Raw genomic sequence first — 15050 nt, 5'->3', positions numbered from 1 at the left:
CTCAATTGATCTCGCGCTCGCCAGACCGCTCCAGCTGACTCTGGTCCTATATAAATGAATTTAAAAATCTCTTCTTGCAACGCTTCAAATCTAAAGACTCTCAGAACTCAATCTTTCAAATCTTCTTCACGAGCAGACGCATCTCAATAACCTCGTATAAACTTTTAATTGACTTGACTGAAGACTTCTGTAGGGAATACAGAAAGACATCAATCATGTTCCTACCAATTTTCTCCTATTTAAATTTGCTGCCCCCAGAATCTTCCATGGGGTCTTTTGCCTTTGCACCTGTCTAGGGGTGGGTGGCCGTAAAAAAGAATGTTCAAGTTTAAAGTTTATTGCGAATCAATCTTATGATAGTTTGTAGTATATTGATTCAATCCCATCAACTTGGCATCATGTTTATAGTTCTACTCAGATTATACTGACTCGCAGAGGCTTCTAGCTGCCTCCAGCCTCTTCTTTTCCTTCGCCGAAGGTCGACCGTGCCGATGAAGTTTTTAAAAAACTTTCAAGTTTGCCACTTATGTACCGCGCCGGGTCACTAACTAACCCGGTACTAAGAACAAAATGCCACCGTTCGACCGGGCCTGGCCCCCCGGGCCCGGCCAGCCGCGCCGCGGTGACCGCCGTATAAGAAGGGGGTAGGGTGGTGGAGGGGGGAACTTCTGTACCATGAAACCTCTCTTTTGTACCAATATGTTTTCATACAGTACAATCTATACTACCATGTATGTGATGGGTAACTTGAACTAAAATTGCAGTACCTCTAAAACCAAGGCGGGGGTTGAAGGGTTCCACGCCAGAGAAAGTTCAAATCACCCCACCCCGCTTTTGTCCTGTCAGTCTCTCAGTCTCTACCCCCCCTTTGATCTGTGAAAACACTGGGGGTAGTTCTCAACAGGGAGTGTATACTAGTACGGACCCCATGTGAACCCCCAAAAAAGCAGAAAAAAAAAGACCAGATTTGCTAGGGGCTGCCATGATATGGGTTTGTGAATGCTGTGACAGCAGGTTGCGAACGCTCTCATCATCATAGGCTGTAGTACCATCATGTGACTTAGAAAGCTGTTTGAACTGCACAAACCTCTTGCTCCGGCGCAGCTTCCTCCGGTGCCCTTGCGCTCTCCGAGCGGCCTACGCGCCACTGAGAGCCAGTCGGAGCAGCATGCCTCTGTCCACTTCCGCAACGGGCCCGGTCCCGGAATACTATTGAATTAGTCTAAACCCTAAACCCGATACCTAAAAGGGTGGCCCGTCCCTGGTATCACAGATACTATGTTTTTGAGGGATGGCGGAAACAAGCGGAGAATGCCTGTTTGGACGCGAATGTCGTATACAGGGAGCTCCATGCAACCCTGCGACTGGGACTGGACATAAGTGCCGGAAATGTGGTGGCAACTTTCATGCAGTATGTGCCAGTTTTCGAAGTGAGGATCCTGGATTTTGTGGTTGTCAATCGCCGCCTCCTCCCAGCAATGATGTGCAGTCAGCGATAGCAATTGACGAATCGGAAGGAGATGGCATGTCAGTGTCCTCTCGCACGTCACAGTTAGATGATGGGATGGAGGGACCAAGCTCGATGTTTCAAGATCCCACTGCTGCTGCAAGAACCAACAAAGCACGACCAAAACGAAAACATTCTTCTACAGAAGCTGAGTCTGCTTTGTGGGACAACTTACGTGTTCAGGACGAAGCAGCGCTCGAAGCATCAGTGGAAGCTATCCGCGAGAATACGATATCGAAGAAGAGCAGGAAGATGTATACCAGCTCCATGATACGTCTTTTGCAATGGCTCTATGTCAACAGAAAGGAAGTTCTCACCAAGGAGTTCAGGGAGCTCATGGAAGACAAAATATCATGAACTTGCACTACGTTCCCGATAACGATCTGCTGCATGATATCCTGACGCGTCGTGAAATCAAACCCATCGACTTTGAAAATAAGGAATCAACCGATCCAAAGTGTAGATTTACATCCACAGCTTTCATTACATGGCAGAAACCTCCTATCCATAATTGGTTTGTTTTAAAAGTTGGTTGTTTTGGATGATGCCATATGGTACGAGCATCCACAATAGTGAAGGGGCCCACGAAACGCAACATCTTGGTAGATAACAATACTTTGTCACTAACCTTGAATTCAACAGACTCACCTGCAATCAGGCTTGGTTCCTATGAGCTCTGACAGCAGGCACCCAGCAGTACTATATTCAGTGCTTCGTTTTCTTCGTAATGAGTCCCAAACCCTAAACCCATCTCTGCCTGAAGCTTGTTCAGATTATCTCAATGTTTTGTCCCTCAATCATGTTGATATCTGTAGCTTTATGATCCAAAGTGTGCATCGCAGGGGAGCATGTCTTTCACCTTTGGCCCAGCCGCAATGCTTTGCTCTTCGTCACTCGGGCAGCACATGACAATGGACGTTAGCTTCATCTTGCTACCATTCTGCATGGTTGTTTCTCGACCACAGTATGATTCTCCATGACTGGCATTTCCATTTTTGACGAAAGAAATTTGCCATCAAGCACTCCTCTCGTTTTGAGGACAATGTTCTGCAGTCACATAGTGAACTAGAACAGTCAATGCTGCATTTACTAGAACACAACATGCACAACAGAATACTGCCGCCGTTGTTGGCTTGTACATAGAAAGCCTTCTCCTGCTATTGCAACTGGGGGGGATATAGGAGCAGAGCAATTGGTCTAGTGTGACCAAAGAACCTCTGTGTTGGTTGTGTTGCTTCCTAAATGAAGTTGATATCAAACTAAGTTGCTTGGCAACTATGCGTTATCCAGCCGAGGTCGTTTAAGCATGTGCTTGGTTTGGTTGCAACCTGTGCACCTTCCATTACACGATGCAAACCCATCACGTCAGGCATCAAGCGACTCACCTGGCAACTTCCTCATCAATGTCGCCGGTCTACCGTCGCGTTCTGGGATCCATACCAAACACCTGCGCTTCGATCGCTTCATTGCCGCGGGTCCACCCGTACCTTGCAAGAATGCCTTTATTTTCCACATTCTTCACGCTGAAGCTGTTGAGAATCTCCTCGGGAACGACAAACACTATCTCCACCTTCCAGCCTTCCTCCTTCCCAATGCCCAAAAGTTGCAGGCACTTTGCCATGTATCGCAGTTTGAGGTCATGCGACTGCCTAGTCGTTACCTGCACAAAGCGCACAAATTTTTCACTCCAGTCAACAATCACTGCATCGTAGCCCCCCTGATTCCATTTCAATGGCTTCAGGCACACCCTTGCTACTTTTGTCTTTTCCTGCAGCTTATGGATTTGCATAGCTTCCAGCCTTATCACGTTACATCTTTTCCAATCGTCGACTATCTCGGACCTCGTGGTAAGCTGCAGCCCTGCCCCTCGTATCCGAGCAAAGAACAGCATCTCAAACAACCAACCCCGAAGTGTCGGATTCCCAGTTGCGTCAACGAGTTCTTCAATCTTCCTCACAAACGTTTCTCCAAGCCTCTGTGCTAGCTCCATGGAAACAAACCTGCTGACAAGCGTCCAGTGCACCTCGTCTTCGACACGATACTTCCCATGCAGGCGATTCACAGCATTGTTTGCACGCTCTCCCATCCCCATGTCAAACAGGGACGCAAAATCAGGAACAGCCTCTATCCCGTCACGGAGTTCTTGGATCGCTTCATCTGTCCTACGTTCAAACATATATCGGCATGAGCCTCCTACAATCTGATACTTTGACTCGATTTCTCTCGACCTTCTCTCTTGTTCTGTCTCATCCATGCTTCCCTCGCCTTCATCCATGCTTCCCTCTTCTTCATCCAAGCTCCATTTCATCACATCAGCCACACTCTTATAGAACGCGTCGTACCTACAGGCTTCCAGATACTCTTCCATTGTCCACGAATACACCATCATTTCTTCGACCTTCTCATTCGCATCTTGCTCGGAACTCTTCTTTGCTCGAGAGCTCATCGACGTTGTGATAACAAGCCGCCGATTCTCCAGTTCACGATGAACCCAATACAGGCAAGCACTCAGCACAAATCCATGTGCTTGCTCCCCCTGTCGGTAACCATCTATAGACACCAAAGTCTTCTTCCCGCTCGGTGCCCGTTCTCTGAGAAATTTCGGTATCCAAGCCCCCGCATTGTCGGCAGGCATCTCACATTTTCTCAATACGCCATCATCAACCTGTAAGAATTCGACAATTCCCCACTTCCACAGCCGAAAGCATATCACCCTCCATCCCTCCTCCATGCCTCGCGATTGCATGAAGGACATCGTCGTCGTCGTCTTCCCCGTCCCCGGAGGCCCTAGAATCCAACCCAGACACCCCGCCTTGCACACCCGGTCGTCAAGGAAACGCCACTGCTCATTGAAGGAATCTCGGCAGTACAGCACACGCACCCCTGCTTGTGACGAGCTGATTGGATCAAACAGCGATCGATCGAGAAAGAAGAGTTTGTTCGCCTCCCTGTGCCCCACCAGATCACGACTCAAGGTTTTTTCTGTCCAAATTGCGCTTTCTGCCTCTTCCTCCCGGACCTCGGCCCTGTGTTTGTCAAGCACGAGCTCCTTCCTCTCAAGCTGACTGGTCAGCCGTTGCTTTTCTGCCGGGTCTTGGCACATCTCGATCTTGTGCTCGAGCTCCTTCTTCTCGAGCGTGAGCTTGTGCTCGAGCTCCTTCCTCTCGAGCTTGACCGTGTGCTCGAGCTCCTTCCTCTCAAGCTGACTGGTCAGCCGTTGCTTTTCTGCCGGGTCTTGGCACATCTCGATCTTGTGCTCGAGCTCCTTCCTCTCGAGCGTGAGCTTGTGCTCGAGCTCCTTCCTCTCGAGCGTGAGCGTGTGCTCGAGCTCCTTCCTCTCAAGCTGACTGGTCAGCCGTTGCTTTTCTGCCGGGTCTTGGCACATCTCGATCTTGTGCTCGAGCTCCTTCCTCTCGAGCTTGACCGTGTGCTCGAGCTCCTTCCTCTCAAGCTGACTGGTCAGCCGTTGCTTGTCTACCGGGTCTTGGCACATCTCGATCTTGTGCTCGAGCTCCTTCTTCTCGAGCGTGAGCTTGTGCTCGAGCTCCTTCCTCTCAAGCTGACTGGTCAGCCGTTGCTTTTCTGCCGGGTCTTGGCACATCTCGATCCGGCGCTGGATTTGTGAGATAGATTCCACCAGTATGCTCATTTCGTCTGTCTTGCTCTCCTCTTTCTCTTCATCTCGCCTGTATTGCTGTCTTGTTCCTTTTGGTCTTGCTTTCTCCTTTGACTTTTCATCCTGTCTGTCTTGCTGCATTGCTCTGCTTTTTCTTGCTCTCTTACTTTTGATCTTGTCGCGCTGCTTTTTCAATGTTGCGGTCTGGAAGACACAGTGAGAGGAACGCAGGAGAGTCAGGTTGTGAACAAAAGCATCAGGATTTGGGCATAAGCATGAGGAAGATGGGAAAGGAAATGAGAGTGGAGAAAGCAACGGTGACAGAAGAAACAGTGGAGTTGCAACGGTAAAGCGCGCAAGGCAGTAAACCAAGAAATTGACAAGTGAATTACAGAAAACTACACTCACAGAGTTCAATTCAACTTTCTTCTCTGCCTCGTCCTCTCCGCCTTTCAAGCGTAGAGATAGAGGAGATCCAGTGCCTTGGCGCGACTTACGGCTCTTGAGCTTAGCATACTTTCCTGTCTCAACGGATCGAAGCGCAGATTCGAAGGATAGGAAGAGCTGGAGGATGAGCAAAATTTCCAGAAAAAAATTCAATCCCCTCATAATGGACAGTAGAAGTGCTGAAGTTCAAATCAATGTCTCTTGATGCCACGAGTATAGCTGAGAGAAATGCGAACGCGAATCAGATTATTTGGATATCTTTCAAGCCTGCAAGCAGATAAATTGTCATGGGCAACAGGAGATGGTTCTGTTTAAGTTCATAATTGTGGAGTGGACCAGTTCGAACTTCACATCTCCCATCACCCTCTACCACAGCTCTACCTCACAAAAGTCAAAAGTTATTTTTTTTCTGCACACCTACTCGTACCACTTGGAATCAATCTTCATCTTTATCAAGTTCAATGTTGGTGCTACTTGAAGACTTCACGTTATCATATCCCCTTCTCTTTATCGGTACAAAGTTATTGTCCTTCCTTATCCCACTTCGCAGTTCAACTCAGTCCTCTCGTTTCCTAAGGAAATTGTCCTTTATTTCTGAGGCGTGTTCACTCGCTTCCACCTGATCTCCACTTCACTCATCGGTGCGATGCACATTTTCCTTTGCTTTCCACTTCCCTTCACTTTCCTTCGCTTTCCATTTCTCATCCTCACCTCACCTCTTGACACTCTGTTTCTGCTTTGACATGGCTTGTTGTGATTGATCTCTTCATCTTGGTTACTCTCTAGGCCGGCGGGAGACTCTGGCAGCGGCTCAGATAACCCCACCTCTGCAGCTCAGAGGAAGGGGTACTCTGCCCCCTTCCTCCCATATATCGCTCGACCTCTCCTCTCTCCTCTCTCCCTCTCCCTCCCTCCCTCTCGACTGCTCACTCTCTCTCTCCACCTCTTTCATTTATCTGGCTGTTTAAGGTTTATATGCAGAGGTTTATTAAGTTATGCCCTTCCAAGGGGGCTGTATGAGGGCTCGAAAAGGGACCACAAATCAGATACTGAAAATCTGCAAGAGAATTTTAATATTATGTTTTACAATTCAATAATGTTTGCTCCGGTTCGGTTTTCTTTCCTCAGTCAGTAAACAGCTGCATAACCGTTGAACTGTAAAACAGGGTGTGGATGCTGGTTGGGTGCTGGTTGGGTGCTGGTTGGGACACAGACCAGGTATGTATACCTGTGGGATGTGAAGACGTCTACGTCAGTGAGCCTTTTCGATGGCCTAAATTCGATTCAGTCATCCATGTTGGTCAGCAAGGACAATCTTTACGCCTTTACGCTGCACTATTCACAGCAGAACGTGAACAAGGTGTCGCTTTACCAGAGCCCCATCACGTTTTCCAGTGTGTTTGGAGTGAACAACAACATATTACCTTATAATCCTCCAACAACGGAAGGGTTTCAGGCGCTGAATACCATATGGCCGAACACGATGGTATTCAACCACGACGAATCCTTCATTTGGCTTACAGACGCCAGTTTCTACGTCTGGAACTATGAAATTTCCACCGGAAAACTTTACTTCAGCAACTTCCAGTTTGCCAGCACGTGCTACAGCCAGTCCTATTCTAGCGTTATAATATCGACTTCGATGACGCCAGACGACAACTACATGGTGGTCAGCTGCACTACCGCGTTGTACCTGGTCAACTTGCAGTCTTGGACCTCTACGCAGATCTTTTCTTACGCTTCGGCGGTAGGCATAGCCAACAATGCTTTCCACCCCGATTACATCATCATACAAGACCAGGCCAACGGAAGGCTTGTTTCTTACCAGATTTCTACCGGATCGACCACGACTCTGTCGTCCGACCCGCTGTTCTCCAAAACCAGGCTGAATTTGATAGTCACCCCCCCGTGCTCCGTTAACAAGAATATTCGCTTCATGGTGTTTCGTCGCTGGGATTCGATCAGCTACGTTGACGTCGATGTATCTTCCACCTCCCCTTGCACCACTTGCCCTGTGTGGTACAATCGGACCGCGTGCAAAGATTTGGACTTCGGAAGCTGCTTTCCTTGCATCTTTTGCGGGCCGGCATCGTACACGAGCGACTGCTCCGCAACGAATGTGCAAAGCTCTGTTACCGTTGAACCCAGCATGTCTGCGGCTCCGACTCACAGCGGCGGCCGGGCGCCTCCCTTTCCATAGGCGGCGCACCGAGATGCGCCCTTCACACGGAGACGGTTCCCCTATCAACTAGTATCTCCGAGTTAGGACCGACTAACTTAACCCATCATGTCCAATCACTTATCACGGTAAGGCGGCGGCGGGGCGGACTCGACTCGCCGGACTCGGAGTCGCCGAGTCGCCGGGGAGTCCCCGGCCGGGAGCCTCCGCTTCAAGCAAGGCTTTGAAAGTTTACTCAAACGGTTGAGTATGTCACAGCGCCGGGCACTGCCGCGCATCCCGGCCGGGCGGTCCCGGGTCCGGCGATGATGCCCGGCGCTGATCGGACCCACCGGTGACCGGCGTGAACTCCGGGACGGTCTCAAGCCCGGAGCTCGCCGCAGTGAGTGTACAAGCCGCCGCTACACATCTGACAAATCACTGTGACTAGTCAAGTCCTTCCGTTCGTGACACTCGGACCGGGCAGAGCCTGAACTTAAGAGCACCGTGACTCGCGGCGCCGTACTACTAGTACCGTCATGATCGGATCCTTACTACGGTAGTATCATCCGTCAACCGGGGCGGCCCGGCTTGGCAAGCATGGTGTACCCGGTCACTGAGTTCAGTGCCGCAGGCACTATGGAAGAGCCAGTGCGTCTGCCATCTTTTCAAGCCAGGCTGAGGGCCGCTGATTTAATGAGTTGTACGATTAAGAAATTGCTGAGCCTGAATCATTGAACTTGCGAGCCTTATGTGATGGTTCCCGTTTTGCTACCTTTCAGTCACACCACAGACGCCGCGCAGCATCACTGGCCCTAACTGATAAATAACTTCACACTTTCCTCCTCAATCATGACTATGATCAGCAGTTTCTCTACGCGAGAGGGCCCGGGCATCATCCCGGTCCATCGGTTGACCCTCAGGCACACAAGGCTGGCCGGGGCAATCGGACGCGCGGCCCAAGCCTCGCCGCAGGGCAGGCTTGGCCATCATACTAGACTAGTCTAGGCCCTGAGGGCGGCTGTTCTCTGAGCGGCTACCGACTGGCACAGTCGCAAAGCGGCAGTGACCGTTCAGTGGCCGCAGACTGGCATAGCAACTTGTTTATTTCATGACGTTCGCCACAATGATATCGACTAAATCGCTAACCGTGAACAATCCGTCCAAGTCACCGACCGTACTGAAAGCTCGTACGACGGTAGGCGGCCGGTTCTGCATCTACTCGAACATGGACTTGGCCAACCTCTCCATGTACACCAAAGACGGCATGATCAACGATGCAATCGTCCACCGATTCACCAAGGAATGAACGTGTTCTGAACCCGAGCTGGAAGTTGCAGTTGAAGCCGTTGTATCACCGTTTGCAATCACCGTTGTAGACGCTGGCGAGGCTGCTCGGACTCCAGAGTTGCAGCTTTCACCACTGCAAGGCAATTCAAAGGCTGTGGACAGCGCGAACGCAGGCCGGGGTGTAGTAACAGATACATTACATGTGGCCCGTACCCGAGGACTCCGAAAGACTTTGATCCCAGGGCTACTCCCAGCATTGCATGAGTCTGATAGCTTCGTTGCGTTGCTTGAAGGCTCTGCAAAGTCTGCCCAGTCCAGGGTCCGTCCGTTGGGTACGCACACACCATTTGCATTCACCTCGCACAAATGCTGCCGCACAGGAAAGAGCGCGTACACGATCAGGTCTTGTTCTATGGAGCCACAGCCTCTAATGAGAGGATCGTTGTACTGTGTATTGCATTTGAAATTCATCGAGATTGGTATTTGAAGATTTCGGGGACACAAATTGCAGACCTTGATTTTTGCCGTTTTCTTGATTTTCGGCAAGTTTTCTTAGGGTTAGGGAAATTAATAGGGTAGGGGTCCATCGCTCTTTGATTTGTCCCGGTTGCTTCAAAGCACAAAGCAGTCAAAATATAGGGTAGGGGTATTTGGAGATGTGGTGGGGGTCTATTTACTGCCGAACAATGGCGCGCGGTAGTCGCAGGAAAGCTGATGATGAGGATGTAGCTTGATATTTTAACATGTTTCTTGCACTTGAATCACAACCAAGATCATTCTAAAAGTATATGACTCACGAGAAAGTTGTAACATCATGAGTTATTCATCATGTTGTAATATGAAAATGTGATTTGGTCGCCTCGCCAAAGTCATGAACCCTAAACCCAAAGATGGCAATGGAAGCATGTTGAGTGTGTTGAACACTTCATTCGATTGCATTTTCATACTATGAACATATTGCAAGCATGTCGAAGTTCATCAAACAGATTCAACAGTTCTTTTTGTCATCGGTAATCATTGTCGATTCGTACTGCATTTTCATCTCTACATTCTGAATGCGATGAAAGATCATTCAAGTGCACTAATCCCCACCTGAACCGATGTTTTACACTCTGTTGAACCTGTCCAAGTCAGAGATAGTTGAGTGTAGGCTTATTACACAACGACAAATGGACTTTTTATACAGTTTTTCTGCTTGTCAAATGGACTTTTTATACAGTTTTTCTGCTTGTCACTCGGGCAGCACATGACAATGGACGTTAGCTTCATCTTGCTACCATTCTGCATGGTTGTTTCTCGACCACAGTATGATTCTCCATGACTGGCATTTCCATTTTTGACGAAAGAAATTTGCCATCAAGCACTCCTCTCGTTTTGAGGACAATGTTCTGCAGTCACATAGTGAACTAGAACAGTCAATGCTGCATTTACTAGAACACAACATGCACAACAGAATACTGCCGCCGTTGTTGGCTTGTACATAGAAAGCCTTCTCCTGCTATTGCAACTGGGGGGGATATAGGAGCAGAGCAATTGGTCTAGTGTGACCAAAGAACCTCTGTGTTGGTTGTGTTGCTTCCTAAATGAAGTTGATATCAAACTAAGTTGCTTGGCAACTATGCGTTATCCAGCCGAGGTCGTTTAAGCATGTGCTTGGTTTGGTTGCAACCTGTGCACCTTCCATTACACGATGCAAACCCATCACGTCAGGCATCAAGCGACTCACCTGGCAACTTCCTCATCAATGTCGCCGGTCTACCGTCGCGTTCTGGGATCCATACCAAACACCTGCGCTTCGATCGCTTCATTGCCGCGGGTCCACCCGTACCTTGCAAGAATGCCTTTATTTTCCACATTCTTCACGCTGAAGCTGTTGAGAATCTCCTCGGGAACGACAAACACTATCTCCACCTTCCAGCCTTCCTCCTTCCCAATGCCCAAAAGTTGCAGGCACTTTGCCATGTATCGCAGTTTGAGGTCATGCGACTGCCTAGTCGTTACCTGCACAAAGCGCACAAATTTTTCACTCCAGTCAACAATCACTGCATCGTAGCCCCCCTGATTCCATTTCAATGGCTTCAGGCACACCCTTGCTACTTTTGTCTTTTCCTGCAGCTTATGGATTTGCATAGCTTCCAGCCTTATCACGTTACATCTTTTCCAATCGTCGACTATCTCGGACCTCGTGGTAAGCTGCAGCCCTGCCCCTCGTATCCGAGCAAAGAACAGCATCTCAAACAACCAACCCCGAAGTGTCGGATTCCCAGTTGCGTCAACGAGTTCTTCAATCTTCCTCACAAACGTTTCTCCAAGCCTCTGTGCTAGCTCCATGGAAACAAACCTGCTGACAAGCGTCCAGTGCACCTCGTCTCCGACACGATACTTCCCATGCAGGCGATTCACAGCATTGTTTGCACGCTCTCCCATCCCCATGTCAAACAGGGACGCAAAATCAGGAACAGCCTCTATCCCGTCACGGAGTTCTTGGATCGCTTCATCTGTCCTACGTTCAAACATATATCGGCATGAGCCTCCTACAATCTGATACTTTGACTCGATTTCTCTCGACCTTCTCTCTTGTTCTGTCTCATCCATGCTTCCCTCGCCTTCATCCATGCTTCCCTCTTCTTCATCCAAGCTCCATTTCATCACATCAGCCACACTCTTATAGAACGCGTCGTACCTACAGGCTTCCAGATACTCTTCCATTGTCCACGAATACACCATCATTTCTTCGACCTTCTCATTCGCATCTTGCTCGGAACTCTTCTTTGCTCGAGAGCTCATCGACGTTGTGATAACAAGCCGCCGATTCTCCAGTTCACGATGAACCCAATACAGGCAAGCACTCAGCACAAATCCATGTGCTTGCTCCCCCTGTCGGTAACCATCTATAGACACCAAAGTCTTCTTCCCGCTCGGTGCCCGTTCTCTGAGAAATTTCGGTATCCAAGCCCCCGCATTGTCGGCAGGCATCTCACATTTTCTCAATACGCCATCATCAACCTGTAAGAATTCGACAATTCCCCACTTCCACAGCCGAAAGCATATCACCCTCCATCCCTCCTCCATGCCTCGCGATTGCATGAAGGACATCGTCGTCGTCGTCTTCCCCGTCCCCGGAGGCCCTAGAATCCAACCCAGACACCCCGCCTTGCACACCCGGTCGTCAAGGAAACGCCACTGCTCATTGAAGGAATCTCGGCAGTACAGCACACGCACCCCTGCTTGTGACGAGCTGATTGGATCAAACAGCGATCGATCGAGAAAGAAGAGTTTGTTCGCCTCCCTGTGCCCCACCAGATCACGACTCAAGGTTTTTTCTGTCCAAATTGCGCTTTCTGCCTCTTCCTCCCGGACCTCGGCCCTGTGTTTGTCAAGCACGAGCTCCTTCCTCTCAAGCTGACTGGTCAGCCGTTGCTTTTCTGCCGGGTCTTGGCACATCTCGATCTTGTGCTCGAGCTCCTTCTTCTCGAGCGTGAGCTTGTGCTCGAGCTCCTTCCTCTCGAGCTTGACCGTGTGCTCGAGCTCCTTCCTCTCAAGCTGACTGGTCAGCCGTTGCTTTTCTGCCGGGTCTTGGCACATCTCGATCTTGTGCTCGAGCTCCTTCTTCTCGAGCGTGAGCTTGTGCTCGAGCTCCTTCCTCTCGAGCTTGACCGTGTGCTCGAGCTCCTTCCTCTCAAGCTGACTGGTCAGCCGTTGCTTTTCTGCCGGGTCTAGCTCCTTCTTCTCGAGCGTGAGCTTGTGCTCGAGCTCTTCCTCTCAAGCTGACTGGTCAGCCGTTGCTTTTCTGCCGGGTCTTGGCACATCTCGATCCGGCGCTGGATTTGTGAGATAGATTCCACCAGTATGCTCATTTCGTCTGTCTTGCTCTCCTCTTTCTCTTCATCTCGCCTGTATTGCTGTCTTGTTCCTTTTGGTCTTGCTTTCTCCTTTGACTTTTCATCCTGTCTGTCTTGCTGCATTGCTCTGCTTTTTCTTGCTCTCTTACTTTTGATCTTGTCGCGCTGCTTTTTCAATGTTGCGGTCTGGAAGACACAGTGAGAGGAACGCAGGAGAGTCAGGTTGTGAACAAAAGCATCAGGATTTGGGCATAAGCATGAGGAAGATGGGAAAGGAAATGAGAGTGGAGAAAGCAACGGTGACAGAAGAAACAGTGGAGTTGCAACGGTAAAGCGCGCAAGGCAGTAAACCAAGAAATTGACAAGTGAATTACAGAAAACTACACTCACAGAGTTCAATTCAACTTTCTTCTCTGCCTCGTCCTCTCCGCCTTTCAAGCGTAGAGATAGAGGAGATCCAGTGCCTTGGCGCGACTTACGGCTCTTGAGCTTAGCATACTTTCCTGTCTCAACGGATCGAAGCGCAGATTCGAAGGATAGGAAGAGCTGGAGGATGAGCAAAATTTCCAGAAAAAAATTCAATCCCCTCATAATGGACAGTAGAAGTGCTGAAGTTCAAATCAATGTCTCTTGATGCCACGAGTATAGCTGAGAGAAATGCGAACGCGAATCAGATTATTTGGATATCTTTCAAGCCTGCAAGCAGATAAATTGTCATGGGCAACAGGAGATGGTTCTGTTTAAGTTCATAATTGTGGAGTGGACCAGTTCGAACTTCACATCTCCCATCACCCTCTACCACAGCTCTACCTCACAAAAGTCAAAAGTTATTTTTTTTCTGCACACCTACTCGTACCACTTGGAATCAATCTTCATCTTTATCAAGTTCAATGTTGGTGCTACTTGAAGACTTCACGTTATCATATCCCCTTCTCTTTATCGGTACAAAGTTATTGTCCTTCCTTATCCCACTTCGCAGTTCAACTCAGTCCTCTCGTTTCCTAAGGAAATTGTCCTTTATTTCTGAGGCGTGTTCACTCGCTTCCACCTGATCTCCACTTCACTCATCGGTGCGATGCACATTTTCCTTTGCTTTCCACTTCCCTTCACTTTCCTTCGCTTTCCATTTCTCATCCTCACCTCACCTCTTGACACTCTGTTTCTGCTTTGACATGGCTTGTTGTGATTGATCTCTTCATCTTGGTTACTCTCTAGGCCGGCGGGAGACTCTGGCAGCGGCTCAGATAACCCCACCTCTGCAGCTCAGAGGAAGGGGTACTCTGCCCCCTTCCTCCCATATATCGCTCGACCTCTCCTCTCTCCTCTCTCCCTCTCCCTCCCTCCCTCTCGACTGCTCACTCTCTCTCTCCACCTCTTTCATTTATCTGGCTGTTTAAGGTTTATATGCAGAGGTTTATTAAGTTATGCCCTTCCAAGGGGGCTGTATGAGGGCTCGAAAAGGGACCACAAATCAGATACTGAAAATCTGCAAGAGAATTTTAATATTATGTTTTACAATTCAATAATGTTTGCTCCGGTTCGGTTTTCTTTCCTCAGTCAGTAAACAGCTGCATAACCGTTGAACTGTAAAACAGGGTGTGGATGCTGGTTGGGTGCTGGTTGGGTGCTGGTTGGGTGCTGGTTGGATGTTGATTGGGTGTTTATTGGTGATTCAATGAAGTAGAATAACTCTCTCCTCCGTACCTGGTTTCCTTCCTTCCTTCCTTCCTTCTTTGCTCAGTTTTCCCGGGTTCCGATTCCTTCCTTCCTCCTGGCTTCCTCCCCTTCACTGATCCATATGCCTGCCATCAGCCGCTGCGCCGCCTCCGCGAAGTCATCGGGCATGGGGACCTTTTCTGGCGCATTGAATGACTACCACCGTAAGTGCTCAGGTGCCGGGTGCTGTTTGACCACGCGTTCGAATCCTAAGGGCAATCGAAATCGGATTGCTTTTCAGCGTCCGATCAATTCCACTACCAGAATGCCCAAGACTTTTATGATTCTCGCCCACTCCTGAAACCCGACTACCTACCCTGACTTCATCTCTTGTGAAACTTGAACATCACAGAGTCAGCGCATAGCGTTGTCGCTCTCAACTGACCCCTCTGGTTTCCAATAGTTTTCTGTGGGGGTATCCTTCCACACATGTGAATAGCAAATGGCAGTTGGGGTCTGGGGTGGGTCAGACGG

The 15050-nt window shown here is 49.3% G+C and overlaps 5 protein-coding genes across 5 annotated transcripts; 2 read left to right on the top strand and 3 right to left on the bottom strand.

The window, feature by feature from the left end:
* Positions 1-1291: 1291 nt before the first annotated feature.
* GUITHDRAFT_118688 (hypothetical protein) lies at positions 1292-1864 on the top strand (the record flags this gene model as incomplete). Its single annotated transcript, XM_005822064.1, has 1 exon — positions 1292-1864. One exon carries the CDS (start codon positions 1292-1294, stop codon positions 1862-1864), a length of 573 nt encoding a protein of 190 aa, XP_005822121.1.
* Positions 1865-2921: 1057 nt separating this feature from the next.
* GUITHDRAFT_118687 (hypothetical protein) lies at positions 2922-5732 on the bottom strand (the record flags this gene model as incomplete). Its single annotated transcript, XM_005822063.1, has 3 exons — positions 2922-5327; positions 5532-5572; positions 5621-5732. 3 exons carry the CDS (start codon positions 5730-5732, stop codon positions 2922-2924), a joined length of 2559 nt encoding a protein of 852 aa, XP_005822120.1.
* A 1132-nt stretch (positions 5733-6864) lies between these two features.
* GUITHDRAFT_146721 (hypothetical protein) lies at positions 6865-7770 on the top strand (the record flags this gene model as incomplete). Its single annotated transcript, XM_005822062.1, has 1 exon — positions 6865-7770. The coding sequence occupies one exon, from the start codon at positions 6865-6867 to the stop codon at positions 7768-7770; it is 906 nt and encodes a 301-aa protein (XP_005822119.1).
* A 1176-nt stretch (positions 7771-8946) lies between these two features.
* On the bottom strand, positions 8947-9365 carry GUITHDRAFT_118685 (hypothetical protein; the record flags this gene model as incomplete). Its single annotated transcript, XM_005822061.1, has 3 exons — positions 8947-9055; positions 9100-9170; positions 9219-9365. 3 exons carry the CDS (start codon positions 9363-9365, stop codon positions 8947-8949), a joined length of 327 nt encoding a protein of 108 aa, XP_005822118.1.
* A 1408-nt stretch (positions 9366-10773) lies between these two features.
* Positions 10774-13451, bottom strand: GUITHDRAFT_118684 (hypothetical protein; the record flags this gene model as incomplete). Its single annotated transcript, XM_005822060.1, has 4 exons — positions 10774-12779; positions 13010-13046; positions 13251-13291; positions 13340-13451. 4 exons carry the CDS (start codon positions 13449-13451, stop codon positions 10774-10776), a joined length of 2196 nt encoding a protein of 731 aa, XP_005822117.1.
* Positions 13452-15050: the final 1599 nt, after the last annotated feature.

The sequence above is a fragment of the Guillardia theta genome (genome assembly GCF_000315625.1).
Source record: "Guillardia theta CCMP2712 unplaced genomic scaffold GUITHscaffold_132, whole genome shotgun sequence".
Classification (NCBI taxonomy): Eukaryota; class Cryptophyceae; order Pyrenomonadales; family Geminigeraceae; genus Guillardia; species Guillardia theta.
Note: the sequence above shows the minus strand (reverse complement) of the source record. Positions and strands in the feature narration are given on the sequence as shown.